The sequence below is a fragment of the Aquarana catesbeiana genome, linkage group LG08, assembly GCF_042186555.1.
Source record: "Aquarana catesbeiana isolate 2022-GZ linkage group LG08, ASM4218655v1, whole genome shotgun sequence".
Lineage (NCBI taxonomy): Eukaryota > Metazoa > Chordata > Amphibia > Anura > Ranidae > Aquarana > Aquarana catesbeiana.
The window spans coordinates 292418298-292445774 of NC_133331.1; the positions used below are offsets into that span (position 1 = coordinate 292418298).

General features: G+C 49.8%; 2 protein-coding genes and 1 pseudogene across 2 annotated transcripts in view; 1 reads left to right on the top strand and 2 right to left on the bottom strand.

Moving 5' to 3' along the window:
• The window catches only part of LOC141104989 (uncharacterized), a 31852-nt gene extending 11433 nt beyond the window's left edge, over positions 1-20419 (bottom strand). Inside the window, exons 1-8 of the mRNA XM_073594796.1 lie at positions 20326-20419; positions 18202-18310; positions 17940-18074; positions 17730-17853; positions 17516-17613; positions 17208-17429; positions 16917-17052; positions 15513-16592 (exon numbers count right to left, since the gene is read on the bottom strand). Of these exons, the coding sequence (XP_073450897.1) occupies positions 15513-16592; positions 16917-17052; positions 17208-17429; positions 17516-17613; positions 17730-17853; positions 17940-18074; positions 18202-18285 (1879 nt within the window). The 5' untranslated portion in view covers positions 18286-18310; positions 20326-20419. The remainder of the gene's footprint in view (positions 1-15512; positions 16593-16916; positions 17053-17207; positions 17430-17515; positions 17614-17729; positions 17854-17939; positions 18075-18201; positions 18311-20325) is intronic.
• LOC141104954 (gastrula zinc finger protein XlCGF53.1-like) overlaps positions 1-27477 on the bottom strand; it is a 255234-nt gene that overhangs the window by 209462 nt on the left and 18295 nt on the right. The gene's annotated exons all lie outside the window — the stretch shown is intronic.
• The window catches only part of LOC141106799 (uncharacterized), a 262881-nt pseudogene that overhangs the window by 92120 nt on the left and 143284 nt on the right, over positions 1-27477 (top strand).

Below are 27477 nucleotides of genomic sequence, written 5' to 3' on the forward strand. Positions count from 1 at the left end.
GGTCTAGCCCCTCAGTACAGACACCTCCTCTCTCCAGGTCTAGCCCCTCAGTACAGACACCTCCTCTCTCCAGGTCTAGCCAACCAGTACAGACACCTCCTCTCTCCAGGTCTAGCCCCTCAGTACAGACACCTCCTCTCTCCAGGTCTTACCCTCCAGTACAGACACCCCCTCTCTCCAGGTCAAACCCCCCAGTACAGACACCCCCTCTCTCCAGGTCTAACTCTCCAGTACAGACACCTCCTCTCTCCAGGTCAAACCCCCCAGTACAGACACCCCCTCTCTCCAGGTCTAACTCTTCAGTACAGACACCTCCTCTCTCCAGGTCTAGCCCCTCAGTACAGACACCTCCTCTCTCCAGGTCTAACTCTTCAGTACAGACACCTCCTCTCTCCAGGTCTAGCCCCTCAGTACAGACACCTCCTCTCTCCAGGTCTTACCCACCAGTACAGACACCTCCTCTCTCCAGGTCTAGCCCCTCAGTACAGACACCTCCTCTCTCCAGGTCTTACCCTCCAGTACAGACACCCCCTCTCTCCAGGTCTAACCCCCCAGTACAGACACCCCCTCTCTCCAGGTCTAACCCCCCAGTACAGACACCCCCTCTCTCCAGGTCTAACCCCCCCAGTACAGACACCCCCTCTCTCCAGGTCTAACCCCCCCAGTACAGACACCCCCTCTCTCCAGGTCTAACCCCCCAGTACAGACACCCCCTCTCTCCAGGTCTAACTCTCTAGTACAGACACCCCCTCTCTCCAGGTCTAGCCCCTCAGTACAGACACCTCCTCTCTCCAGGTCTAGCCCCTCAGTACAGACATCTCCTCTCTCCAGGTCTTACCCTCCAGTACAGACACCCCCTCTCTCCAGGTCTAACCCCCCAGTACAGACACCTCCTCTGTCCAGGTCTAGCCCCTCAGTACAGACACCTCCTCTCTCCAGGTCTAACCCCCCAGTACAGACACCCCCTCTCTCCAGGTCTAACCCCCCAGTACAGACACCCCCTCTCTCCAGGTCTAACCCCCCAGTACAGACACCTCCTCTCTCCAGGTCTAGCCCCTCAGTACAGACACCTCCTCTCTCCAGGTCTAGCCAACCAGTACAGACACCTCCTCTCTCCAGGTCTAGCCCCTCAGTACAGACACCTCCTCTCTCCAGGTCTAGCCCCTCAGTACAGACACCTCCTCTCTCCAGGTCTAGCCAACCAGTACAGACACCTCCTCTCTCCAGGTCTAGCCCCTCAGTACAGACACCTCCTCTCTCCAGGTCTTACCCTCCAGTACAGACACCCCCTCTCTCCAGGTCAAACCCCCCAGTACAGACACCCCCTCTCTCCAGGTCTAACTCTCCAGTACAGACACCTCCTCTCTCCAGGTCAAACCCCCCAGTACAGACACCCCCTCTCTCCAGGTCTAACTCTTCAGTACAGACACCTCCTCTCTCCAGGTCTAGCCCCTCAGTACAGACACCTCCTCTCTCCAGGTCTTACCCACCAGTACAGACACCTCCTCTCTCCAGGTCTAGCCCCTCAGTACAGACACCTCCTCTCTCCAGGTCTTACCCTCCAGTACAGACACCCCCTCTCTCCAGGTCTAACCCCCCAGTACAGACACCCCCTCTCTCCAGGTCTAACCCCCCAGTACAGACACCCCCTCTCTCCAGGTCTAACCCCCCCAGTACAGACACCCCCTCTCTCCAGGTCTAACCCCCCCAGTACAGACACCCCCTCTCTCCAGGTCTAACCCCCCAGTACAGACACCCCCTCTCTCCAGGTCTAACTCTCTAGTACAGACACCCCCTCTCTCCAGGTCTAGCCCCTCAGTACAGACACCTCCTCTCTCCAGGTCTAGCCCCTCAGTACAGACATCTCCTCTCTCCAGGTCTTACCCTCCAGTACAGACACCCCCTCTCTCCAGGTCTAACCCCCCAGTACAGACACCCCCTCTCTCCAGGTCTAACCCCCCAGTACAGACACCCCCTCTCTCCAGGTCTAGTTCCTCAGTACAGACCTCCCTTAGTGCAGATCTCCGTGTTGATAAGTGACAGTTCAGAGTGAGGAATGTCCTGCGCTGGAGTGAGGAGGAGCCTCCTCTTGGATCTCAACTGCCACTTTCTGCCAGACAGATGCTGTGCTGCACTGCCTATAACGCAAGACCTACTGTCACTTCAGCCCGTCTTACTACAACACAAAGAGCGATATGGGCAACTGGCCAGCACCTCCAGAGTGCCGTTACCTGGTGCGAACTGCGCCCCCCCCCAGCAGTACGTCGTCCCTGCCGGCCAGATCATTTTCTATGTAAAGCCTGTTTTGTGTTGAGCTTAGGGTTGCCACCTCATCCCTTTAAACCTGAACACATATGAATTACACGGGTTCTGTGGCTGATTAAGGTGGTAATTAAACTCACTTGGTGCCTTACCTGCATTAAATTAGCCTCAGAACCCGTGTAATTCCTACGTGTTCAGGTTTAAAGGGGTGAGGTGGCCACTCTAGTTGAGCTGCTTATTTCTACCTAATTTTGAATCTCCCGGCAAAGAAAACCGAAGACGAGTCCTTTTACATCCAAATAAACCTCCCATCCCCCGCCACTAATATAAGTCATATAATCCGTTAGTATAGACTGATGAGGGGAGAAGGTGATTGGTGGGAAAGGTGACACATCTAAAACGTGAAGAGAATGTTCCGGCCCAGTAAGTGGGGGAATGTTCTGAACCTGAAGGGGTTAATCTAGGTTCCCACACTATATATGTGAATATCATCATCTGCTGGAGATAAAAGACGTCACAGTGACTATGGAGGAAGAGGACGAAACATGACCGGGGGGGGGGGTTACTGGGTGAAAATATAAAATAAGATCTTATTACCTCCTCTCCTGCCAAGTTCCAGCAATGTCTCCTCTCCACTTCCTCCCGACTCACCTCTCACCCGGAACTTCCTGTCTGTACCTGACATCACTTCCTGTTTGTGGGTATCATAGAGACTCTGTCTCTGTTTACAGGAGATCCCCATCTTGTGGAGCTCAGAGGAACTGTGGCCCCAAGAAACGTCTCGTAGTGTGAACGCGGCCTTAAAGGGGTTGTAAAGGTACATTTTTTTTTTTTTTTAAATAACAAACATGTTATACTTACCTTCACTGTGCAGCTCGTTCTGCACAGAGTGGCCCCGAACCTGGTCCTCTGGGGTCCCTGGGCGGCTGTTTCAGCTCCTCCCCGCAAGCATTAACCACCTTAATGCGAGCTCCCTCGCATGGTGGTTAGTTATTGCGGGCGCGCTCCCGTGATACAGCCGGCGGCTATAGCCGCTCACTGTATCACTCGGCCCCGCCCCCCAGCGCGCCGCGTCATTGGATGTGATTGACAGCAGCGCGAGCCAATGGCTGCGCTGCTTCCAATCCATCCACTGTAGCCAATCAGCGGCCAGGGTGAGCGGAGGAATAGATGTCGGGAACGAGAAGCTGACTTTCGAGGCGTCAGGTAAGTAAAACGGGGGGGCTGGGGGCGGCGGTACTGTCAGAAGTTTTTTCACCTTAATGCATAGAATGCATTAAGGTGAAAAAATTTTTACCTTTACAACTCCTTTAATCATGGAGACTGTCTGACACAGAAAGTCAGCAAAAACAGAAAAGAGGGAATGGAACATTGTATTGCCTCAGAGTTACACTAAACAATATCTTTATTCCCCCTAAAAAAAATATATATATATACACATTCATTAGGTAATGGCCCTGCAATCTATTTTTCATGAAATCATTTACTGTTTTTTTCTGCCTCCTTGTCAGGGCTGGGCTCATCCACAGAGGCTTCTGGCTATTTAAACTGTCTGGTTCACTCCTTCCGTGCCTTCGCCTTGGTCAAACATATCTGGAGACTCTCTGCTGTGTTCCTGTTGAAGACTTGCCTGGCTGACGCCCCTTCTGGTTCCTGATCCTGTCTGCTGCCTCCGGCTATGCTTATCTCTGGTTTCCTGAATCATAGCTCCCAACTGTCCCTGATTTGGAGCAATGTCCCTCTGTCCCTCATTCCTCCTCATTTGTCCCTCATTCCTCCTCATTTTGGTCTGATCTATATAGTTGTATATAAAATGCACTTTTTATCTATCAAAAAGTGTTTTCCAGCACTAACCCTTTCATCTGATTTCTAAATTGTTGCATTTGTAAATTCCAAAAGCCAATATAAAGGGATAGTAGTGGTAAAAAAAAGCATTTGTGAGTTTAACAAATCTTGTTTTTTTTTTTTTTTTTGGTACAATTCTCCTTTAAGGGGGTGTGGCAAGGGGTGTGTCCTATGCCTGCATACTTTTGTTGATAGGTGTCCATCATTCCCATCTCAAAAAGTTGGGAGGTATGCTGATTTACTGGCTTGTTCTGACTACCCGCTTTGACTACCGTACCCTGGCTAATGTTTTGACTACATTTACTGATTTGTACCATTTTTACCATTATATCAAATAGTGTGATTTTTACTGCATTTTCTGTCATCTGATTCATGGTTCCTGACAGTAGGCAAAGGCCATGAATTCAGAAGATGCAGGCAATCCACCTAGTGGTAATATTTTTTCCAGATTGAATGAGCAGGACTACTGCATGGATCAGTTTGCCATGGCATTACAGACACTCCTGATTCGCACTGCTCACCTGGAGTCTCCCACTGTGGCTGTTCCAGTACAACCTGTGTTGCGGGCCGTCCCTGCTACTGCTCTGGTCTCTGTGCAGGCAACCGCCTCGAATATTACCTCTGTAAGAGGTATGTCTGGTTCAGCTCCGCTTCTCCAGCGATTTGGGGGTGATTCAGTTCAATGCAGAGGGTTTCTCAACCAGGTTGGGATATACTTTGATATGCTGCCCCAGGTGTTCCCCACAGACAGAAGCAAAGTAGGCTTCATGATTTCTTTGCTTTCTGATAGAGCCTTGGCCTGAGCAAACCCTCTATGGGAGATGCAAGGACCCATTGTCCTGAGTTACCCTGAGTTTGCGGCATCCTTTAAAAGGGTATTTGACGTTACCGCGCGCTCCACTTCTGATGCCAAGAGCCTCATGTCCATCAGAGTACAAGAATGGTTGCCGATTACGCCATTAAATTCCATACTCTGGCATCAGAGGTCGCCTGGAACAAACCCTCGTGCCTGTCTCATGATCTCTCAGATAACATCAAAGATGAGATAGCAGCCCAAGATATACCTACAGATCTGGAGAAGTTGATCACGTTTGCTATTCTCATTGACTCCAGACTCCGAGAGACCTTCCTTTAAGGCGCGCTTGTGGAAGCCTCCTGTACATTTGGCTCTGAGCTTTGCAGTCCCATCCTTGCCTCCCTCACCTCCCATGCCTCCTGGTACCGAGTTCACCAGTGAAGTAGAACCCATGCAATTGGGCTTCACGTGTCTCTCTGCGGAGGAGAGGGTCTTAAGGAGGAGGGAGAGATTGTGCCTTATTTGTGGCCAGGCAGGTCACTTTTTGAAGCCTTGTCCTGCCTGTCTGGGAAACGTATGCATGTGAGGTCCTGTAGGGGGCAGACCTTAGCTGGCGTTGTTACGTCCCCAGTTATCCTGAAGGATAAGCCTCTAGTTCCGGTTACCCTTTCTTGGTCTGAGTCGTCCATTGATACACAGGCTCTAATCGACTCTGGACCTGCAGGTCTGTTCATAGATAGTGCCTTTGTGTCTAATGCCGCGTACACACGATCGGACTTTCTAGCATACTTGGTCCGGCACACTTTCTGACGGACTTTGTCCGCCAGGTGCGCCGGACTTTAAAATGGACAGACTCGCCCACACATGATTGGACTTTCCGGTGGGCTAAGTCCGCCCGTCTTTCCGACGGACTTTCGGCGGATTTACGGCGGACTTTCCGAATAAACGGACTTGCCTATACATGGACAAGTCTGTTCATTTTGAACGTGATTCAGGTGCGACGGGACTAGAAAAGGAAGTCAATCTTGCCGCTTTTATCGGCGAGATTGACACCTTGCGAGCCCCGTCACGCGGCATACCAGGCCCTTAGGTCTGGTATGGATTTTAAAGGGAAGCCCCTGCGCCGAAAAAACGGCATGGGGTCCCCCCTAAAATCCATACCAGACCCCAATCCGAGCACGCAGCCCGGCTGGTCAGGAAAGGGGGTGGGGACGAGCGCCCCCCCCCCCCCCTGAACCGTACCAGGCCGCATGCCCTCAACATGAGGGGTGGGTGCTTTGGGGGAGGGGGCGCCCTGCGGGGCCCCCCCACCACAAAGCACCTTGTCCCCATGTTGATGAGGACAAGGGCCTCTTCCCGACAACCCTGGCCGTTGGTTGTCGGGGTCTGCGGGTGGGGGGCTTATCGGAATCCGGGAGCCCCCTATAATAAGAGGGCCCCCAGATCCCGGCCCCCCACCCTATGTGAATGAGTATGAGGTACATGGTACCCCTACCCATTCACGTAGGGAAAAAGTGTCAATAATAAAACACACTACACAGGTTTTTAAAATAATTTATTAAACAGCTCCGGGGGGGGTCTTCCTCCGGCTTCGGGGGTCCCTCCGGTTCCTCTTCTCCCGGCGTCCGGTTGGTTCTTCTCCCGGTGTTCCAGTTCTTCGGCCGGCTCCTCTGCTGTCTTCAGGCCGCTCTCTTGCCAGCAGAGGCCCGGACTTCTGGCTTCTTCCCTCTTCTCTTCTTCAGGTGTTGACACGACGGTCTCTCCAGCTGGACTGCTCTCTGAGGGCTCCGTTGTGACTTATATAGGTGGAGACCCCGCCCCCTTATGATGTCACAGTCCCTGGGCATGCTAGGACTGTGACGTTTTAGGGGGCGTGGTCAACATCACCCGGTGACGGAAAAGTCCGCCGGAGCCTACACACGATCGGATTGTCCGGCAGACTCTGGTCCGCCGGACCAAGTATGCCGGAAAGTCCGCTCGTGTGTACGCGGCATAAGCACTCAATTCCGTACAGCTTAGTGCCACTCCATTTGTCATTGAGGCTATTGATGGGAGACCTCTACAGCCTGTCCATGTGACTCATGAGACTGCTCCGTTGACCATGGCCGTAGGGGGAACTATCTGCAATTCTATAGTGGCCTTGACCAATTATTATCGGAATTTAATTTGTAACTTCTCTTCTCTAGTCAAACCCCTGACTGATATGACCAGAAAGGATGATAACCCACAGAATTGGTCTCCGGATTCCATTAAAGCCTTTAAATCTCTCAAGGCTGCCTTTGTTTCAGCTTCTGTGCTGGCACATCCTGATCCTATGTTACCCTTCATTCTTGAGGTTGATGCAACTGAGACTGGAGTAGGCGCCCTTCTGTCTCAACGTCCTACCTCTGAGAGCGCTATGCATCCTTGTGGCTACTTTTCTAAGAAATTGTCTCCTGCTTAATGCAATTCCGAGATTGGGCACAAAGAATTGTTAGCTATCATTTTAGGTCTTAAAGAATGGAGGCATCTTCTCAAAGGTACCACTGTGCTGGTCCTCATTTTGACTGATCACAAGAATCTCGCATTCTCATCTAAGGCAAAACACTTATCTCTCAAAAGGGCGCAATGGGCTCTTTTTCTGTCAAGTTTCAATTACATAGTCTCATTCTTACCCGGTACTAAGAATGTAAGGGCTGACGCATTGCCACAACAATTTTCCTCTGTGCCTTCACCTTTCTCAAACATTTTTGGAGACTCTCTGCTCTGTTCCTGTTGAAAACTTGCCAGGCTGATGTCCCTTCTGGTTCCAGATCCTGTCTGTTGCCTCCGACTACGCTGATCTCTGGATTCCTAAATTTCCTGGCTTGTTCTGACTACCCACTTTGGCTACCGCACCCTGGCTATGTTTTCACTACGTTTACTGATTTGTACCATTTTTACTGTTACATTAAAAGGTGTGATTTTTACTGCATTTTCTGTCTCCATCTGATTCATGGTTCCTGACACTCCTTATATCATGCTCCTATGAGCTCTCCTTCAGTTGTTTTTTTGGAAGGAGCAGTGCATGTTAGTTGTGGTCAGGTACACTGCTCTATGCACACTACACATCCCATGGTCCATAGTCCATCTCGGAAGTGAGCAAGAGATGGTAGCTATGTTCCTACGTACAGTGGGTCCATGGAGGACAAACATAGCCCTCCTGTAAGGTGGGGGTAGTAGGTGGGTGATGATGATGGACCTTTCCTCCATGCTTCCTGTTTCTTGTTGGGCACCAAGTTCTGGGTCACATGAAAGGACTACGCCCGAGGTGGGTTCTTTGACCTACAACAGGTGACGTCTGGGGCCACTCATATTAGCACAGAGGTAACACCTTGCCTGAAGGTGTGTTTACCAATGTACAAGACCAGGTCATGTGAAGAGTCAAACATTAAGGCAGGCCCCCAACTTATAAATGAGCCACTGGTATATAGTGTTATATGCAAAATCCCGCCAGATGATGTTGTCTCTTGTGCTACACTCTTGTTTAAGTGTATGTGTTGCATTAGGAGGAGCATGTGAAGCCTATGCTCACTTCATCAGTCATCAAACCTCTGTTACCTCACTCCCAGTAACAGAATGGGGTCCCGCTGTGCACTTAGAGCGGACCTCATGCTCAGGTGACCAGGCCATAGATCTCCGTAACACTGTTCCACTCCAGGTGACCAACCGAGACAGACAGCTAGGAAGCAAGTCGGAACACCAAACCCTCTCACTACTAAAGAACCCGTCACCTATCTAGGTACCCCACCAACAACTGGTTGTTGTTCCCATTTGTGGTTACCCATGGCAACTTCTTGTCCTCTTAGACGCTCAGGCTAACCATGCGTTGCAGTGATTTTTCACAGACCCCAATGTGCTATTTCCACTCCCGGTTTGAAGAGACGTCAGGATCCCACATGCATCCTTTGAGAAACTTCAGACGGCCTTGAGAAATTAAAACAACTTTCAAGGAAAACAGGTGTATAGGCGCTAGAACCTTCCCACATAAAAGCTTTGCCCGATGCTCAGACCTTGAGGCTGCTGACACCTCCAACATTCCAGAGTAAGGAAAGAGATGGTCGAAAAGGAAATGGAAAGTTAAAACAACTTATCTGAGCATTTGGTAGAAAATGTATAACGTGCAGTAATGTCGTCTCTCTAACTAAACCTAAACGTGGCTGCCCCATGTTACCCGCATGGGTGAAGTCTCCCAGAGAATAGTCTAAACTTAGCGCTGCTCTAACGAAGAACTCCATATCCAGGTTTTTATCTGAAGAATTGGCGTTCCAAAACAGACCATAGATCCCAGCGAGTCTTTAGTGTAGTTTCCCCAAATGTTCCCCGGAGCCCCCCTCCCCAGGATCTGGACCTCTTTCTTTTTATAGAACACAGGAGGGAGGCTGGACCCCAGCGAAAGGAAAAGGCAGCAAAACTTAAACTCTTTTCCCTGGGTTTCTGATAGACTTATAGGCGGGTCCCAGGCACAGAACAGTCCCTGCCTTCCACTTGCGCCAGGAGCCACCCAAAAGTACAGAGGCTCGTTGTTCAGGCATAACTCAGTCCACAGCCACCTAAACACTCTTATTTGCACTTGCACGTATGGTGTGCCTCAGACAAGAGGTTATTCACCATTATCACACTCTCACCATACTCCTGGTCCTCGCTGGTAATCGCGTCACTCTGACTGGGGATACTCACTGCACTGGATCTGATGACTTGAGCATGATTACAGGACAGGCTTCCAATTTCCCTATCCACCATCATCGCCTAGTCCAACCAGATTTGCATACATGGGGTTCCCTCTTCACCAAGTGGGTATTTCATGAGGTACACTGTCTAGCATAGCTTAACGGTATGCTATCTCCCTTCACAACAGCAAGGATACTAAGGTTCCGCTTCAGACCCAAGAAGCAGCCATAGGCTCGGTCCCACTCCATTTTATTTGAACAAGCTTCTTCAAAAGTACACTAGATCATGTCTCCTTCACTGTAGTCAACACTTCTCAGTTAAACAGTCAACCAATATTTCTCTCTGAAACAGCGGTGTACCTAAAGCCTTGCACACCACCGCTTAAATGTTAGCTCTTCAGTCAATACTTGAGCAATTTTCTCCCTCTCCCCATAGATCACTCCCATATCCTCGTAAATAAAATAAAAGATAGGTATACACAATATTACCAAAAGTATTGGGACGCCTGCCTTTACACACACACATGAACTTTATGGACATCCCAGTCTTAGTCCGTAGTGTTCAATATTGAGTTGGCCCACCCTTTGCAGCTATAACAGCTTCAACTCTTCTGGGAAGACTGTCCACAAGGTTTAGGAGTGTGTCTATGGGAATGTTTGACCATTCTTCCAGAAGCACATTTGTGAGGTCAGGCAGCGATGTTGGACAAGAAGGTCTGGCTTGTAGTCACCGCTCTAATTCATCCCAAAGGTGTTCTATCGGGTTGAGGTCAGGACTCTGTGCAGGCCAGTCAAGTTCCTCCACCCCAAACTTGCTCATCCACATCTTTTTGGACCTTGCTTTGTGCACAGTCATGTTGGAACAGGAAGGGGTCATCCCCAAACTGTTCCCACAAAGTTGGGAGCATCAAATTGTCGAAAATGTCTGACACCTTAAGAGTTCCCTTCACTAGAACTAAGGGGCCAAGCCCAACCGCTAAAAAACTTCCCCACATCATAATCCCCCCTCCACCAAATGATTTGGACCAGTGCAGAAAAGCAATGTCCATAAAGACATGGATGAGCAAGTTTGAGGTGGAGAAACTTGACTGGCCTGACCTCAACCCGATACTTGAGCTACTTTTTCTGTTAAATGGTATCTTTTTCTTTTAGAATTTGCTCCCTCTCCCCATAGATATCTCAAAAATATCACTCCCATTTAACACACCCTCCTATCCCCATAGATAAAATAAAAGTTAGGCATACATCGGTTAGGCCTAGAACAAAAAGAAAGAACATTTCATGATACAAATCTGAAGGTTAACTTTTATCAGTCAATTTAAAAAGAATATCATGATTTTAGGAACATAAACATTTAATCTTTATTTGGTTTATATTAAATATAAAATGTGTTTTACATTTTTAATCAGGTAAATATGAAACGTTGAATATTTTCCACATTCAGCCAGCAGGTGGCTCTCGGCAAACAAATTAAAGCTGCCGGTGACCCACTGAAACGGCCAATCCCGTCATGCAGTCTGATCTCCCCTTTTCTTCACCCATAATAAGCAATATTTAGTCTCTAATATAAGTCTCTCTCATTGTGACGTCTTCCTTCGAATCTTATTTCGGAATGTTATGGTCTCTATTGTCTGGGACAGATGGATGTCTCCCGTTTTAAGATTAAAGACTCCTTGCTGTAGACGTTAAAGCTTTATTCAGAACATATAAAAAGGTCAAAGGAGCGCTCAGCCACATATTTTCTGAGGTGTATATCAAGTTTTGACCCAATCTCGTCCCAGCAGAAAACATATAAACATAGAAGAGTGGCGACAGAAAAAGTACCAAGTGGCCCATCGAGTCTGCCCCATTATATAGATCTATGTTTGAAGCCAAACATGTTTGAAGCCATTTACTGTTGACTGATTTGCTACCTCTGCTGGAAGTCTATTCCAAGCATCAACTACTCTTTCAGTAAAATAATACTTTCTAAGATTAGTTTTGAACTTTCCTCCAGTTACTTTAAGGTCATGTCCCCGTGTTCTTGATCTTAGCTTCATATTGAGAATCCTGCCCTCCTGAACCTTGTTCACCCCCTTCATGTATTTAAAGGTTTCAGTCATGCCTCCCCTTTCCCTTCAAACTGTACATATTAGGTTCCTGGAAATCTCTCCTATCTATCCCCCAAACCTTTCACCATTGTTTATGTTCATCTCTGTACCTTTTCTGCCTTATCAATATCTTTTTGTAAGTGAGGTCTCCAGAACTGGACACAATATTCTAAATGAGGTCTAACTAAAGATCTATATAGAGGAATCAGAACCTCCTTCCTCCCACTGGTGACCCCTCTAGTGATATAAAGAACTATATAGAGGAATCAGGACCTCCTTCCTCCTGCCGGTGATCCCTCTAGTGATATAAAGATCTATATAGAGGAATCAGGACCTCCTCCCTCCCGCTGGTGATCCCTCTAGTGATATAAAGATCTATATAGAGGAATCGGGACCTTCTTTCTCCTGCTGATGATATAAAGGTCTATATAGAAGGATCAGGACCTCCTTCCTCCGGCTAGTGATCCCTCTAGTAATATAAAGATCTATATAAAGGAATCAGAACCTCCTTTCTCCCGCAAGTGATCCCTCAGGTAATATAAAGAGCTATGTAGAGGAATCAGGGCCTCTTTCTCCTGCTGGTGACCCCTCAGGTAATATAAAGATCAATATAGAGGAATCAGGACCTCCTTTCACCCGCTGGTGACCCCTCTAGTGATATAAAGATCTATATAGAGGAATCAGGACCTCCTTCCTCCTGCTGGTGATGCCTCTTGTGATATAAAGATCGATATAGAGGAATCAGGACCTCCTTCCTCCCTCTGGTGATATAAAGATCTATATAGAGGAATCAGGACCTCCTTCCTCCCTCTGGTGACCCCTCTAGTAATATAAAGATCTATATAGAGGAATCAGGACCTCCTTCCACCCGCTGGTGATCCCTCTAGTGATATAAAGATCTATATAGAGGAATCAGGACCTCCTTCCTCCCTCTGGTGATCCCTCTAGTGATATAAAGATCTATATAGAGGTATCAGGACCTCCTTCCACCCGCTGGTGATCCCTCTAGTGATATAAAGATCTATATAGAGAAATCAGGACCTCCTTCCTCCTGTTGGTGATCCCTCTAGTGATATAAAGATCTATATTGAGGAATCAGGACCTCCTTCCTCCTGTTGGTGATCCCTCTAGTGATATAAAGATCTATATAGAGGAATCAGGACCTCCTTCTTCCTGCTGGCGTGTAGCAAGTAATACAATCCGGAGGCAGAGGTCAGGGAAGGTGTTATATAATAGCATACATCAGGGTCAAGCAAAGGTTAGGGGAGGAGACAGCAGCCTAATCTAGAGACAGGAAGGTCATGATAGGTGGCAGGAAGCAGCGTTACCCAGAGAAAGACTGAGGTTAGGGTAGGCAGCAGGTAGGACCGTAATTCAAAGAGCAGTAGTATATTTTAGAGAATAGAAGTCAGGATAGGCAGTAGCATAATCCAGACAGGCAGAGGTCAGTTCATAAAGTAAAGAGTAGGCTACTCTAGGGACAGGAAGAGGTCAGGATAGGTGACAGGCAGTAGCATAATCCAGAGCCAGGCAGGGGTCAGGGCTGGCAGCAGTGTCAACTATAGAAAGGAAAAGGTTAGGATAGGCATCAGACAGTGAGGCCAAGGCTGGCAGCAGTGTAAACTAGAAAAAGGAAGCGGTCAGGATAGGCAGCAGTGAGGCCAAGGCTGGCAGCAGACAGCAGTGTAAACTAGGGAAAGGTAAAAGGTCAGGATAGGCAGCAGACAGTGAGGCCAAGGCTGGCAGCAGTATAAGCTAGAGAAAAGAAAAGTCGGTATAGGCAGCTGACAGCGAGGCCAAGGCTGGCTGCATTGTAAACTAGAGAAAGGAAGTGGTCAGGATAGGCAGCAGGCAATAAGGCCAGGACTGGCAGCAGACAGTTGTAAGCTAGGCAGTAGCATAATCCAGAGCCAGGCAGGGGTCAGGGCTGGCAGCAGACAGTAGTCTAAACTAAAGGAAAAGGTCAGGATAGGCAGCAGACAGTGAGGCCAGGGCAGATCAGAATAAGCAGCAGATAGTAACATAATCCACAGACAGGCAGAGATCGGGCTAGGCAGCAGACAGTGAGGCCAGGGCTTGCAGAAGACAGCAGTGTAAACTAGAGAAAGGAAAAGGTCAGTATAGGCAGCAGACAGCGAGGCCAGGACTGGCCAGGAGACAGCAGTGTAAACTAGAGAAAGGAAAAAAGGTCAGGATGGGTAGCAGACAGTGACGCCAGGGCTGGCAGAAGACAGCAGTGTAAACTAGAGAAAGGAAAAGGTCAGGATGGGCAGCAGACAGTGACGCCAGGGCTGGCAGAAGACAGCAGTGTAAACTAGAGAAAGAAAAAGGTCAGAATAGGCAGCAGACAGTAACGTAATCCACAGACAGGCAAAGATCAGGCTAGGTAGCAAACAGTAGCATAATCTAGCGATAGGCAGAGGTCTTGGCAGGTAGCAAACAGTTGTTTAGTCCAGAGAAAGGCAAAGGTCAGGATAGGCAGCAGACCGTGAGGCCAAGGCAGGTCAGGATAGGCAGCAGATAGTAACATAATCCACAGACAGGCAGAGATCAGGCTAGGCAGCAGACAGTGAGGCCAGGGCTGGCAGAAGACAGCTGTGTGAACTAGAGAAAGGAAAAGGTCAGGATGGGCAGCAGACAGTGAGGCCAAGGCTGGCATCAGACAGCAGTGTAAACTAGAGAAAGAAAAAGGTCAGTATAGGCAGCAGACAGTGAGGCCAGGACTGGCCAGGGGACAAGCAGTGTAAACTAGAGAAAGGAAAAGGTCAGGATGGGCAGCAGACAGTGAGGCCAAGGCTGGCATCAGACAGCAGTGTAAACTAGAGAAAGTAAAAGGTCAGGATGGGCAGCAGACAGTGAGGCCAAGGCTGGCATCAGACAGCAGTGTAAACCAGAGAAAGGAAAAAGGTCAGAATAGGCAGCAGACAGTAACTTAACCCACAGACAGGCAAAGATCAGGCTAGGTAGCAAACAGTAGCATAATCTAGCGACAGGCAGAGGTCTTGGCAGGTAGCAAACAGTTGTTTATTCAAGAGAAAGGAAGAGGTCAGGATAGGCAGCAGCATAATCCAGAGACAGGCAGAAGCCAAGGAAAGCAGCAGGAAGTAGCATAAATCAGAGACAGGTAGAGGTCAGGACGGGTTGCAGAAAAATAAAGTAATCCACAGAAAGGCTAGCAAGGGTAAAAACCAAGGGTCAGGAAAATAGAGTGCGGTGCCAGTGTAGTTAGGCCCATCACATGCCCAGATCCCATCCTGAGGCACACTGGCCAATAAGGGCAAAGAAAGATGGAAAAGCTGAGCTGACCTGTCGGCAAGCACCAAGGAAGATCTCAAGCAGAGTGCCAGCAGGGGCCAGAGAGATCTGAGGGGCTGCTGCTGCTGCCTGCGCCTTGCCTGTTGCCTAGCAACTGACACACAGTCAAGGGATTGGACAGGAGATGAGCAGCAGGCTGCCAGGATACAGAAAGGAGGCAGCATAGGAACCAGAGACGCTCCTAGTAGGGCGCTTCTTCTCAATGTAGGATCTTCGATGTACAGCAAGATATGGTTCCTACAGAAGACATTGCCTACACCTCAAGGGTTCTTTGGGTTCCCCGATGGTTTGGCAGGGTTTAGACTTCTGTGGGAAATATTTACAGTGCCCAAAGCAGGAACACGGCTTCTTATTTGTGCGAGAATGTGTTAGAACAGGGTTTCCTTGAAAAACATTTCCCGCACTCAGTGCAGTAACACAACTTTTTCCCTGAGCGAGATCTTTTATGTGCAACCAAGGTCTGATTTCTGTGTATAACACATCTCCCACACTCAGGTCAGGCATACAGCTTCCTGCCCACGTGCGACCTCTGATGTCTGGAAAGACAGGACTTCTGCGAAAAACATTTCCCGCACTCGGGGCAGGAATACGGCTTCTCGCCCGTGTGCAATCTCTGATGTCTGGAAAGGCAGACCTTCTGTGAGAAACACTTCCCGCACTCGGGGCAGGTAAAGGGCTTCTCGCCCGTGTGAGATCTCTGATGTCTGGAAAGATGGGCCTTCTGCGAAAAACATTTCCCGCACAGAGGGCACGAATACAACTTCTCGCCCGTGTGCAGTCTCTGGTGTTTGGAAAAGCTGGATTTCTGTGAAAAACATTTCCCGCACTCGGGACAGGAGTAAGGCTTTTCCCCCGTGTGAGACCTCTGATGTACAAGAAGGTCCGATTTCTGCGGATAACATTTCCCGCACTCGGGGCAGCCGTACGGCTTCTCGCCCGTGTGCAACCTCTGATGTCTGGAAAGATGGGCCTTCTGTGAAAAACACTTCCCGCACTCTGGGCAGGAATACATCTTATGGCCTGTGTGCAACAGCCGATGTTTGGAAAAACTGGATTTCTGCGAAAAACATTTCCCGCACTCGGGGCAGGAGTAAGGCTTTTCCCCCGTGTGAGCTCTTTGATGTACGAGGAGGTCCGATTTCCGTAAAAAACATTTCCCGCACTCAGAACAGGAATACGGCTTCTCACCTGTGTGTAAACTCTGATGTAATGCAAGATTGGACTTTAGTGGAAAACGTATTCCAACCTCAGGACAGGAGTACACGTTCTCCTCCGTGTAAAATCTGTAATGTGAGACCAGTTCTGATTTATGAAGAAAACATTTGCCGCACTCAGAACAGGAATTAAGCTCCTCCCCCGTGTGAGACCTCTGATGTACTGAAAGACCTAATTCAGAGCTGAAACTTTCCCCACATTGAGGACAGGGAAATGTCTTCTCCTCCTGAATCCCGGCACCATCCCTCACAGTACGAGGTTGCTCAGAGTCAGAGGGATTCCATGGTCTATCCACACTGTGAAGTCCACCATCCATAGTGGACCTCATTGTCTTTTCTCCAGAACAATCTCCTGTGATGTCCTCATCTTCTATTTTACAACCTGGAGATAAAGTGAGAAGATCCTTTGAGGGTTGATAACCAAGACAGTCAATAGAGGTTACTGATAATATTTAGCTATAAGTCTTCTGGAAGAAGAGGAACCAACCTAAGAAAGGCTCAATCTGTATTATCATATCTGTGCTACTGTAACTAGGAGTGACACACAACCTAATACTGCCAGCTGAACCCCAGGACGGGTATCAGTACAGGGAGGTGACCATTATCAACCTATTATTGGCTGATATCACTCAGCTCCCACCCTACTCTGGACCAATCAGTGTGTAGTAACAGAGCAGAGATAAGAGAAGAATATATTATGGGTCACCTGTGCTGATCTCTGTAGAAGTGTCCTCCTCTATGAATGTCCTCGTCATTCCAGCCTCCTCCGTATATTGCTGATCATCCCTCACATACGTCTCTTCTACTTCACCCTCAACTTTCACGTTCATCAGATCTTCACCCTAAACCAACAGAATGGCAGAAAATAACATCTGTAACATAGAAGTATTTATGAAGTGAGATCACATAGAAAATATCATCTTGTAGAGTCCACACATCGTCTCCACATGTCAGAGTGTTCAATCACTTTATGTTCCCGACCCTCAACTCCACCTACCTGATGATGGTGAGGGATGGTGTGACCTTCCTGTGTGGAATCCCAGGAATACAGAGGAGGGGGACATCTCTCTGGTGGGTTTCTGGTATTCGATGGCTCCATCATAACATCCTCATAGAGACCTGGGTGTCCTTCAGAAAGCTTCTTCATCATATCATACTCCTCATCCTCCCCTATATACTCTTCTTTAACTACAATATTATAATCCCTGGGGTTTTCACTCTGAATATATAATAAATATGTATTATAAGAAACATGCTTGTGTATAAATCATAACTACAAATACACTGTAAGTGTTGATCACCTACCCGATATAGTTTTCTGTAGTTGTGACCTTCCTGTGTGGAATCCCGGGAATACAGAGGACGGGGACATCTCTCTGGTGGGTTCCCATTACTGGATCCAGCTGTAGGAAACACACACACTGACTGAATACATTGTTTCTATGTGTTTATCAGATGATGGGGGATCTAGGTGGACCCTCCGTACTGCTCTCTCCTTTACAATAACGTCTCCTCTTACCCGGTGATGTGAGGGGCGGCTGATTCTCCATCATGATGTCCTTGTAGAGATCCTTGTGTCCTTCTAAATACTCCCACTCCTCCATGGAGAAATAGACAGTGACATCCTGACACCTTATAGGAACCTGACACACACAATGATACAGTCACCATCCAGACACATCCCTTGTCTGTTACTGGATAATGTCCCAGAATTCCCAGCACCGCTCACCTCTCCTGTCAGCAGCTCCATTATCTTCTTGGTGACTTCTAGAATCTTCTCCATGTTGTGTCTCTCAGGTTTTAGGGAGTCACATAGAGGCACTGTGATGGTCATATGATCACCTGACTTCACAAGAGGAAATCTCTGTATTGAGGAACCAATAGGAATATCATGTTAGAATCCCAGAATCCTCCTCACCTCTCCGGTCAGGTCTGTGTTTTATTAATAGAGATAAGAGTGATGTCATGTGATCTCCCAGAATCCTCCTCACCTCTCCGGTCAGCAGGTAGATGATCTCCAGGGTGAGGTTTAGTATCTTCTCAGTCATGTGACTCCGGTCCTCCTTCATCCTCATTGGTCATGTGATCTTTACAAGTTTCCTGTAGACCAATAATTGATAACAGAGAATGATCTGGACTGTGCTGGTTGTACAATATTAGGATGGGGATGATATGAAGGGTTCTATCATGGGAGAACAATCCCCATGGGATTGCCCACAGAGAAATAAATAAAGAAATAAAGCCAAATTGTGGATGTGGACAAATTATGGCAACAATGGGAGGGTCTTAAAGGGCTATGGGTAAATAAAACACGAGCCTACTCTCTGTATACACAGCACATATACACAATATTGCCAAAAGTATTGGGACGCCTGCCTTTACACACACATGAACTTTAATAGCATTCCAGTCTTAGTCTGTAGGGTTCAATATTGAGTTGGTTCACCCTTTGCAACTATAACAGCTTCAACTCTTCAGACCCCCCCCCCAGTACAGACCCCCTCATCTTAACCTCTTGGTACAGACCCTCCTCCTATCCTAACCTCTTGGTGCAGACCCCCAGTACAGATCCCCCCAACCTAACCTCTTGGTACAGACCCCCCCCCCCCCCCCAAGTACCCAAGTACAGACCCTTCCCTTGGTGCAGACCCCAGAGTACAGATGCCCCCCAACCCCCAATCCTAACCTCTTGGTACAGACCCCCCCCCCCCAAGTACAGATCCTCCGCCATCCTAACCTCTTGATACAGCCCCTCCCATCCTAACCTCTTGGTACAGACCCCCAGTACAGACCCCCCCCCATCCTAACCTCTAGGTAAAGACCCCCAGTACAGATCCCCCCATCCTAACCTCTTGGTTCAGACCCACCCCCCATCCTAACCTCTTGGTACAGACCCCCCCCAAACCTAACCTCTTGGTACAGACCCCCCCCCCCCTAAGTACAGACCCTTCCCCTATCCTAACCTCTTGGTGCAGACCGCCAAGTACAGATCCTCCCCAATCCTAACCTTTTGGTACAGACCCCCCCCCCCCCAAGTACAGACCCTCCGCCATCCTAACCTCTTGATACAGCCCCTCCCATCCTAACCTCTTGGTACAGCCCCCCCATCCTAACCTCTTGGTACAGACCCCCCCAAACCTAACCTCTTGGTGCAGCCCCCCACCCTATCCTAGCCTCTTGGTACAGACCCACCCATCCTAACCTCTTGGTGCAGACCCCCCCCATCCAAACCTCTTGGTACAGACCCCCCCCCCCCCCCCCCAAGTACAGACCCTCCGCCATCCTAACCTCTTGATACAGCCCCTCCCATCCTAACCTCTTGGTACAGACCCCCCCATCCTAACCTCTTGGTGCAGACCTACCCCACCTCCTAACCTCTTGGAAAAGTCACCCACCAAACCCAACCTCTTGGTGCAGACCCCCCACCCTATCCTAACCTCTTGGTACAGACCCCCCGATCTCTTCATTACAGACCCTCTCTGAGTAAAACTCTGCAATACAGACCCTCTTTTAGTGCAGCCATCCTCACTAATAAGCGGCGGTTCAGGGTGACTGGTGCCGAGAAGGAGTCTTCCCTTTCAATCTGAGCTGCCACTGTCAAGAAAAAATAGAAGTGGCCCTGCAATGCCTATAATACTATCTCTACAGAGACTCTTCTGCCTGTCTGACAGCAACACAAAAAACAAAAATGTCGGGCGGGTGAAATGCAGACCACAATCACTCACAACCCCACCTAAGTATGCCATTGTCTGCCGCATGAGAAATTCCATTTTATATGTAGAGTTGTTTTTGATTTGAGCCGTTTACTTTTACTTCGTTTTTAATCTCCCGGCAAAGAAAACCGAAGAAGATTCCTCTTAAGTCCAAATGAACCCCCAAGAAATGTGATATGATACGCTAGGCGGAAAAGGTGACACATCTCTAAAATGAAGAGAATGTTCCGGCCCCGTAAGTGGGGAATGTTCTACCCCTGAAGAGGTTAATCTAGGTTTCCACACTATATATGTATGTATCATCATCTGCTGGAGATAAAAGACATCACAGTGACTATGGAGGAAGAGGACGGACATGACGGGGGGGTTACTGGGTGTAAATAGAAAATAAGATCTTATTACCTGCCCGTTCCAGCAATGTCTCCTCTCTACGTCCTCCCGACTCACCTCTCACCCGGAACTTACTATTTATACCTAACATCACTTCCTGTCTTTACCTGACATCACTTCCTGTCTTTCATAGAGACTTCCTATCTCTATGGTATAAGAGAGATCACCACCTTGTGGAGCCCAGAGGAACTGCAGCCCCCGAGAAACGTCTTGTAGTGTGTATGTCACTCTAGTCTATATCCTTATAGATTGCTCCACCTCTTCTCCTTCCACCACCACTTTGCAGTAAATGCAACAATGGCCCTATCAGCAAAAGAAGGAGGTCCTGGTTAAACAACGCAAAAAAAAAATGCATGAGGAGCATTAACACTTATACAGCTATCCATCCTTGCTTACTATTCATAGTGCAGAAGTGGATCTTCCCAGCTCCCCCAACTTATTCTATGTTCTTAAGGGTAGTAAATGATAACCTGCTGTGAGAACACTTAGTGTATAAACATAAGGAATGGCCTAAAAAAATGTGGGAAGTTATGGAACAATCGGTTGGAGACTCCAGGGTTAGCTTCCCCTCAGTTGATCCTTGATAGGGTTCTAGACTAAAAAATACTGTATGTATCTAGCCCTAGTATTTAAAAATTACCCCTCTTTTAAGTACTATACACCAATCAGCATCACTGGTCATAACATTATGACCACCCACCATAAACCTTCAAGGCATGGACTCCTCTAGACCTCTGAAGGTATGCTGTGGTATCTGGCACCAAGCCGTCAGTAGCAGATCCTTTAAGTTCTGTAAGTTGTTAAGTGGGGCCTCTGTAGATCGGGTTTGTTTTTCCAGCACATCCCACAGATACTTTAATGGATTGAGGTCTGGAGAATTTGGAGGCCAAGTTAATATCTCAAACTCATTGCTGTGTTCCTCAAACTATTTGTGAATTCATCAGACCAGGCCATCTTCTTCTAGTGCACCATGCTCCAGTTCTGATGCTCACATGCCCACTGTAGGCTCTTTTGGCTGTGGATATGGGTCAGCATGGACACCGTGACCGGTCTGCGCCTACACAGCTCCGTACACAACAAACTGTGATGCTCTGTGTGTTCTGACAGCATTCTATTAGAACCAGCATTAACTTTTTCAGCAGTTTGAGCGCTAGTAACTCTTCTATTGGATCAGACTACACAGGCCAGTCTTCACTCCCCACCTTCATCAACGAACCTTCCCTCCCCCCATCCATCAATGAGCCTTCCCTTCCCACCTCCATCAATGAGCCCTCCCTCCCCACCTCCATCAATGAGCCTTCCCACCCCACCTCGATCAATGAGCCTTCCCCCACCTCAATTAACAAGTCTTCCCTCCCCACCTCTATCAATGAGCCTTCCGTCCCCACCTCCATCAATGAGCCTTCCTTCCCCACCTCCATTAATGGGCCTTCCCTCCCAATCTCCATCAATAAGCCTTCCCTCTCTACCTCCACTAATGAGCCTTCACTCCCCACACCTATCAATAATCCTTCCCTCCCCACCCCCATCAATGAGCCTTCCCTCCCTACCTCCATCAATGAGCCTTCCCTCCCCACCTCCATCAACGAGCCTCCCCCCTCATCTCCATCAATGAGCCTTTCCTCCCCACCTCCATAATAGAGCCTTCCATCCAAATCAATTGGCCTGCCCTCCTAATCCCCATTAATGAGCCCCCGACCTCCATCAATAATCCTTCTCTCCCCACCTCCATCAATGAGCCTCCCCTCCTTCATCAATGAGCCTTCCCTCCCCACCTCCATCAATGAGCCCTCCCTCCCCAGCTCCATCAATGAGCCCTCCCTCCCCACCTCCATCAATGAGCCTCCCCACCTCCATCGATGAGCCTTCCCTCCCCACCTCCATCAATGAGCCTTCCCCACCCCACCTCCATCAATAAGCCTTCGCCCCCACCTCTATCAATGAGCCCTCCCTCCCCACCTCCATCAATGAGCCTTCCCTCCTCACCTCCATCAATGAGCCTTCCCCTCCCCACACCCATCAATGAACCTCCCCTCCTCACCTCCATCAATGAGCCTCCCTTCCCCCCTCCATCAATGAGCCTCCCCACTTCCATCAATGAGCCTTCCCTCCCCACACCCATCAATGAGCCTTCCCTCCCCACCTCCATCAATGAGCCTTCCCTCCCCACCTCCATCAATGAGTCTCCCCACTTCCATCAATGAGCCCTCCCTCCCCCACCTCCATCAATGAGTCTCCCCACTTCCATCAATGAGCCCTCCCTCCCCCACCTCCATCAAAGAGCCTTCCCTCCCCACTTCCATCAATGAGCATTTGCCCCCCCCCCCCCACCTCCATCACAAGTGTTCCCTCCCCACCTCTATCAATGAGCCTCCCCTCCCCACCTCCATCAATGAGCCTTTCCATCCCACCTCCATCAATGAGCCTCCCCTCCCCACCTCCATCAATGAGTCTCCCCACTTCCATCAATGAGCCTTCCCTCCCCACACCCATCAATGAGCCTTCCCTCCCCACACCCATCAATGAGCCTTCCCTCCCCATCTCCATAAATGAGTCTCCCCACTTCCATCAATGAACCCTCCCTCCCCCACCTCCATCAATGAGTCTCCCCACTTCCATCAATGAGCCCTCCCTCCCCCACCTCCATCAAAGAACCTTCCCTCCCCCACCTCCATCAAAGAGCCTTCCCTCCCCACTTCCATCAATGAGCATTTGCCCCCCCCCCACCTCCATCACAAGTGTTCCCTCCCCACCTCTATCAATGAGCCTCCCCTCCCCCCATCCATTAATGAGCCTTCCCTTCCCACCTCCATCAATGAGCCCTCCCTCCCCACCTCCATCAATGAGCCTTCCCACCCCACCTCGATCAATGAGCCTTCCCCCACCTCAATTAACGAGTCTTCCCTCCCCACCTCTATCAATGAGCCTTCCGTCACCACCTCCATCAATGAGACTTCCTTCCCCACCTCCATTAATGGGCCTTCCCTCCCAATCTCCATCAATAAGCCTTCCCTCCCTACCTCCATCAATGAGCCTTCCCTCCCCACCTCCATCAACGAGCCTCCCCCCCTCATCTCCATCAATGAGCCTTTCCTCCCCACCTCCATAATAGAGCCTTCCATCCAAATCAATTGGCCTGCCCTCCTAATCCCCATCAATGAGCCCCCCGACCTCCATCAATAATCCTTCTCTCCCCACCTCCATCAATGAGCCTCCCCTCCTTCATCAATGAGCCTTCCCTCCCCACCTCCATCAATGAGCCCTCCCTCCCCACCTCCATCAATGAGCCTCCCCCCCACCTCCATCGATGAGCCTTCCCTCCCCACCTCCATCAATGAGCCTTCCCCACCCCACCTCCATCAATGAGCCTTCCCCACCCCACCTCCATCAATAAGCCTCCCCTCCTCACCTCCATCAATGAGCCCTCCCTCCCCACCTCCATCAATGAGCCTTCCCTCCTCACCTCCATCAATGAGCCGTCCCCTCCCCACACCCATCAATGAACCTCCCCTCCTCACCTCCATCAATGAGCCTCCCTTCCCCCCTCCATAAATGAGCCTCCCCTCCCCACCTCCATCAATGAGTCTCCCCACTTCCATCAATGAGCCTTCCCTCCCCACACCCATCAATGAGCCTTCCCTCCCCACCTCCATCAATGAGCCTTCCCTCCCCACCTCCATCAATGAGTCTCCCCACTTCCATCAATGAGCCCTCCCTCCCCCACCTCCATCAATGAGTCTCCCCACTTCCATCAATGAGCCCTCCCTCCCCCACCTCCATCAAAGAGCCTTCCCTCCCCCACCTCCATCAAAGAGCCTTCCCTCCCCACTTCCATCAATGAGCATTTGCCCCCCCCCCACCTCCATCACAAGTGTTCCCTCCCCACCTCTATCAATGAGCCTCCCCTCCCCACCTCCATCAATGAGCCTTCCCATCCCACCTCCATCAATGAGCCTTCCCTCCCCCACCTCCATCAATGAGCCTTCTCTCCCCATCTCCATCAATGAGCCTCCCCTCCCCACCTCCATCAATGAACCTCCCCTCCATCAATGAACCTCCGCTCCCCACCTCCATCAATGAGTTTCCCCACTTCCATCAATGAGCCTTCCCTCCCCACCTCCATCAATGAGTCTTCCCACTTCCATCAATGAGCCTTCCCTCCCCCACCTCCATTAATGAGCCTCCCCTCCTCACCTCCATCAATGAGCCTTCCCTCTCCACACCCATCAATGAGCCTTCTCTGCCTACCTCCATCAATGAGCCTTCCCTCCCCCACTGAGCCTTCCCTCCCATTCTACATCAATGAGCCTTCTCCCCCACCTCCATCAATAAGCCTTCCCTCCCCACCTCCATCAATGAGTCTCCCCACTTCCATCAATGAGCCTTCCCATCCACCTCCATCAATGAGCCTTCCCTCCCCACCTCAATCAATGATCCTTCCCTTCCCACCTCCATCAATGAGCCTTCCCTCTCCACCTCCATCAATGAGCCTTCACTCCCCCACCTGCACCAATGAGCCTTCCCTCTCCACCTCCATCAATGATCCTTCCCTTCCCACCTCCATCAATGAGCCTTCCCGCTCCACCTCCATCAATGAGCCTTCCCGCTCCACCTCCATCAATGAGCCTTCTAGGGGTGCTGAAATTAATCATTGCATCGATGCATCGCGATTCGGGTGTCCCCGATGCGGCATCGATGCATAAGGACCGGAAAATCGATGTCCGGTGACGTCATTACTAGCCCCGCCCCTCCCGGGAAAGTGCTCCGAGTGTATTTTTAAAATGACTTTATTTTAATTAATGTTGTATTACAATAGATGCTGTGCCCCCGCTGTATGTGCTTTTTAAAAAACAATGTCGCTTTATACCGAATTTCGCCGTAGTAGTACGATCATGTGACTCCCGGCCCGTTCCGCCCCTCTCCGCTCTCCTCTTCCGTCTCCTGAGTCCTGACGTCAGCGGGGATTTCTCAGTCCCGCCCGCCTCTCTTCTGATACGATAACTATGGTCAGCAGGCGGGACTGAGAATTCCCCGCTGAAGTCAGGACTCAGGAGACACGTGAGAGGGGAGAGGAGAGCGGAGAGGGGAGGGACGGGACGAGCCGGGAGTCACATGAACGTACTACTACGGCGAAATTCGGTATGAGGTGACATTGTTTTTTAAAAGCACATACAGCGGGGGCACAGCATCTATTGTAATATAACATTAATTAAAAGAAAGTAATTGTGGGGGGGTTAGTGATGGCTGCATTTAATGGGCACAGGTGGCTGAGTTTGGGCACAGGGGGCTGCGTTTGACGGGCACAAGTGGCTGCGTTTGACGGGCACAAATGGCTGCGTTTGGGCACAGGGGGCTGCGTTTGGGCACAGGGGGATGTGTTTGACGGGCACAAGTGGCTGCGTTTGGGCACAAGTGACTGCGTTTGACGGGCACAAGTGGCTGCATTTGATGGGGACAGTGAAGCTGCATTTGATGGGGGAGGTTCAGTATTTTTCAGTTTGTTTGCGCCCCCCAAAAAAATTTTGAGCACCAGCTGCCACTGGTCAGCACAGAGACAGTACAGGGAACTTCACAGGGCTGTTTGTCATCTGTGGATTCTATCCCTTCTGACCTCCAAGCAGCCGTGTGTGAATCTCTGTACCCTGTAGTACACCGGATTAGTGCACTTTTTAGGGAGTGAGGTTATTTTTAATTCAAAGCAGAGTTCCAGTCAATTTTTTGTTTATTAGAAGTCAGTATCTACAAAAAAGTGCATCTTCTGACTTTTAATAAAAAGACACTCACCTGTCCCACAATCCAGCGACGTGGCCACCCAAACCCTCCCTTCTCTCCCCTGCCTGTCCACAGCGCTGGCAATACTACTGTGGGCATCCGGCTGTGACAGCTTGCAGCTTCACAGCCGGGTACGCATGTCTCACTGCGATGTCCTGCATAGCCGGGCAATCTTTTGGGAACTGTGATGTGTCCCAGAAGATTGCAGGGTGGAAGGGCCACCTAGGTGGCCAAAGCGGAAGTGGGAGCTCGTCGGTAATCATGATGCATCGTGATGCATCGCGGAATCGAATCGAAGACCAGATAATCGTAATCGAATCGAATCGTGAGACCAGTGAAGATGCACAGCACTAGAGCCTTCCCTCCCCACCTCCATCAATGAGCCTTCCCTCTCCGCCTCCATCAATGAACCTTCCCTCTCCACCTCCATCAATGAGCCTTCACTCCCCACCTCCATCAATGAGCCTTCTCTCCCCACCTCCATCAATGAGCCTTCCCTCCCAATGTACATCAATGAGCCTTCCCTCCCAATGTACATCAATGAGCCTTCCCTTCCCACCTCCATCAATGAGCCTCCCCTCCCCACCTCCATCAATGAGCCTTCTCTCCTCACCTCCATCAATGAGCCTTCCCTCCCCACCTCCATCAATGAGCCTTCCCTCTCCATCAATGAGCCTTCCCTCCCCCACCTCCATCAATGAGCCTTCCCTCTCCACCTCCATCAATGAGCCTTCTCGCTCCACCTCCATCAATGAGCCTTCCCTCTCCACCTTCATCAATGAGCCTTCCCTCCCCCACCTCCATCAATGAGCCTTCCCTCCCCACCTCCATCAATGAGCCTTCCCTCCCCACCTCCATCAATGAGCCTTCCCTCTCCACCTCCATCAATGAGCCTTCTCGCTCCACCTCCATCAATGAGCCTTCCCTCTCCACCTTCATCAATGAGCCTTCCCTCCCCCACCTCCATCAATGAGCCTTCCCTCCCCACCTCCATCAATGAGCCTTCCCTCCCCACCTCCATCAATGAGCATTCCCTCCCCACCTCCATCAATGAGCCTTCCCTCCCCACCTCCATCAATGAGCCTTCCCTCCCCACTTCCATCAATGAGCCTTCCCTCCCCCACCTCCATCACGAGCCTTCCCTCCCCCACCTCCATCACGAGCCTTCCCTCCCCCACCTCCATCACGAGCCTTCCCTCCCCCACCTCCATCACGAGCCTTCCCTCCCCCACCTCCATCAATGAGCCTTCCCTCCCCCACCTCCATCAATGAGCCTCCCCGCTCCATCTCCATCAATGATAAAACATATGATGTAATCGCGCTAAAGTCCGTGAATATAAAATAACAGAAATAGTCAATAAATAATTCCACAGTAAAGTCTGTAATCCGTGA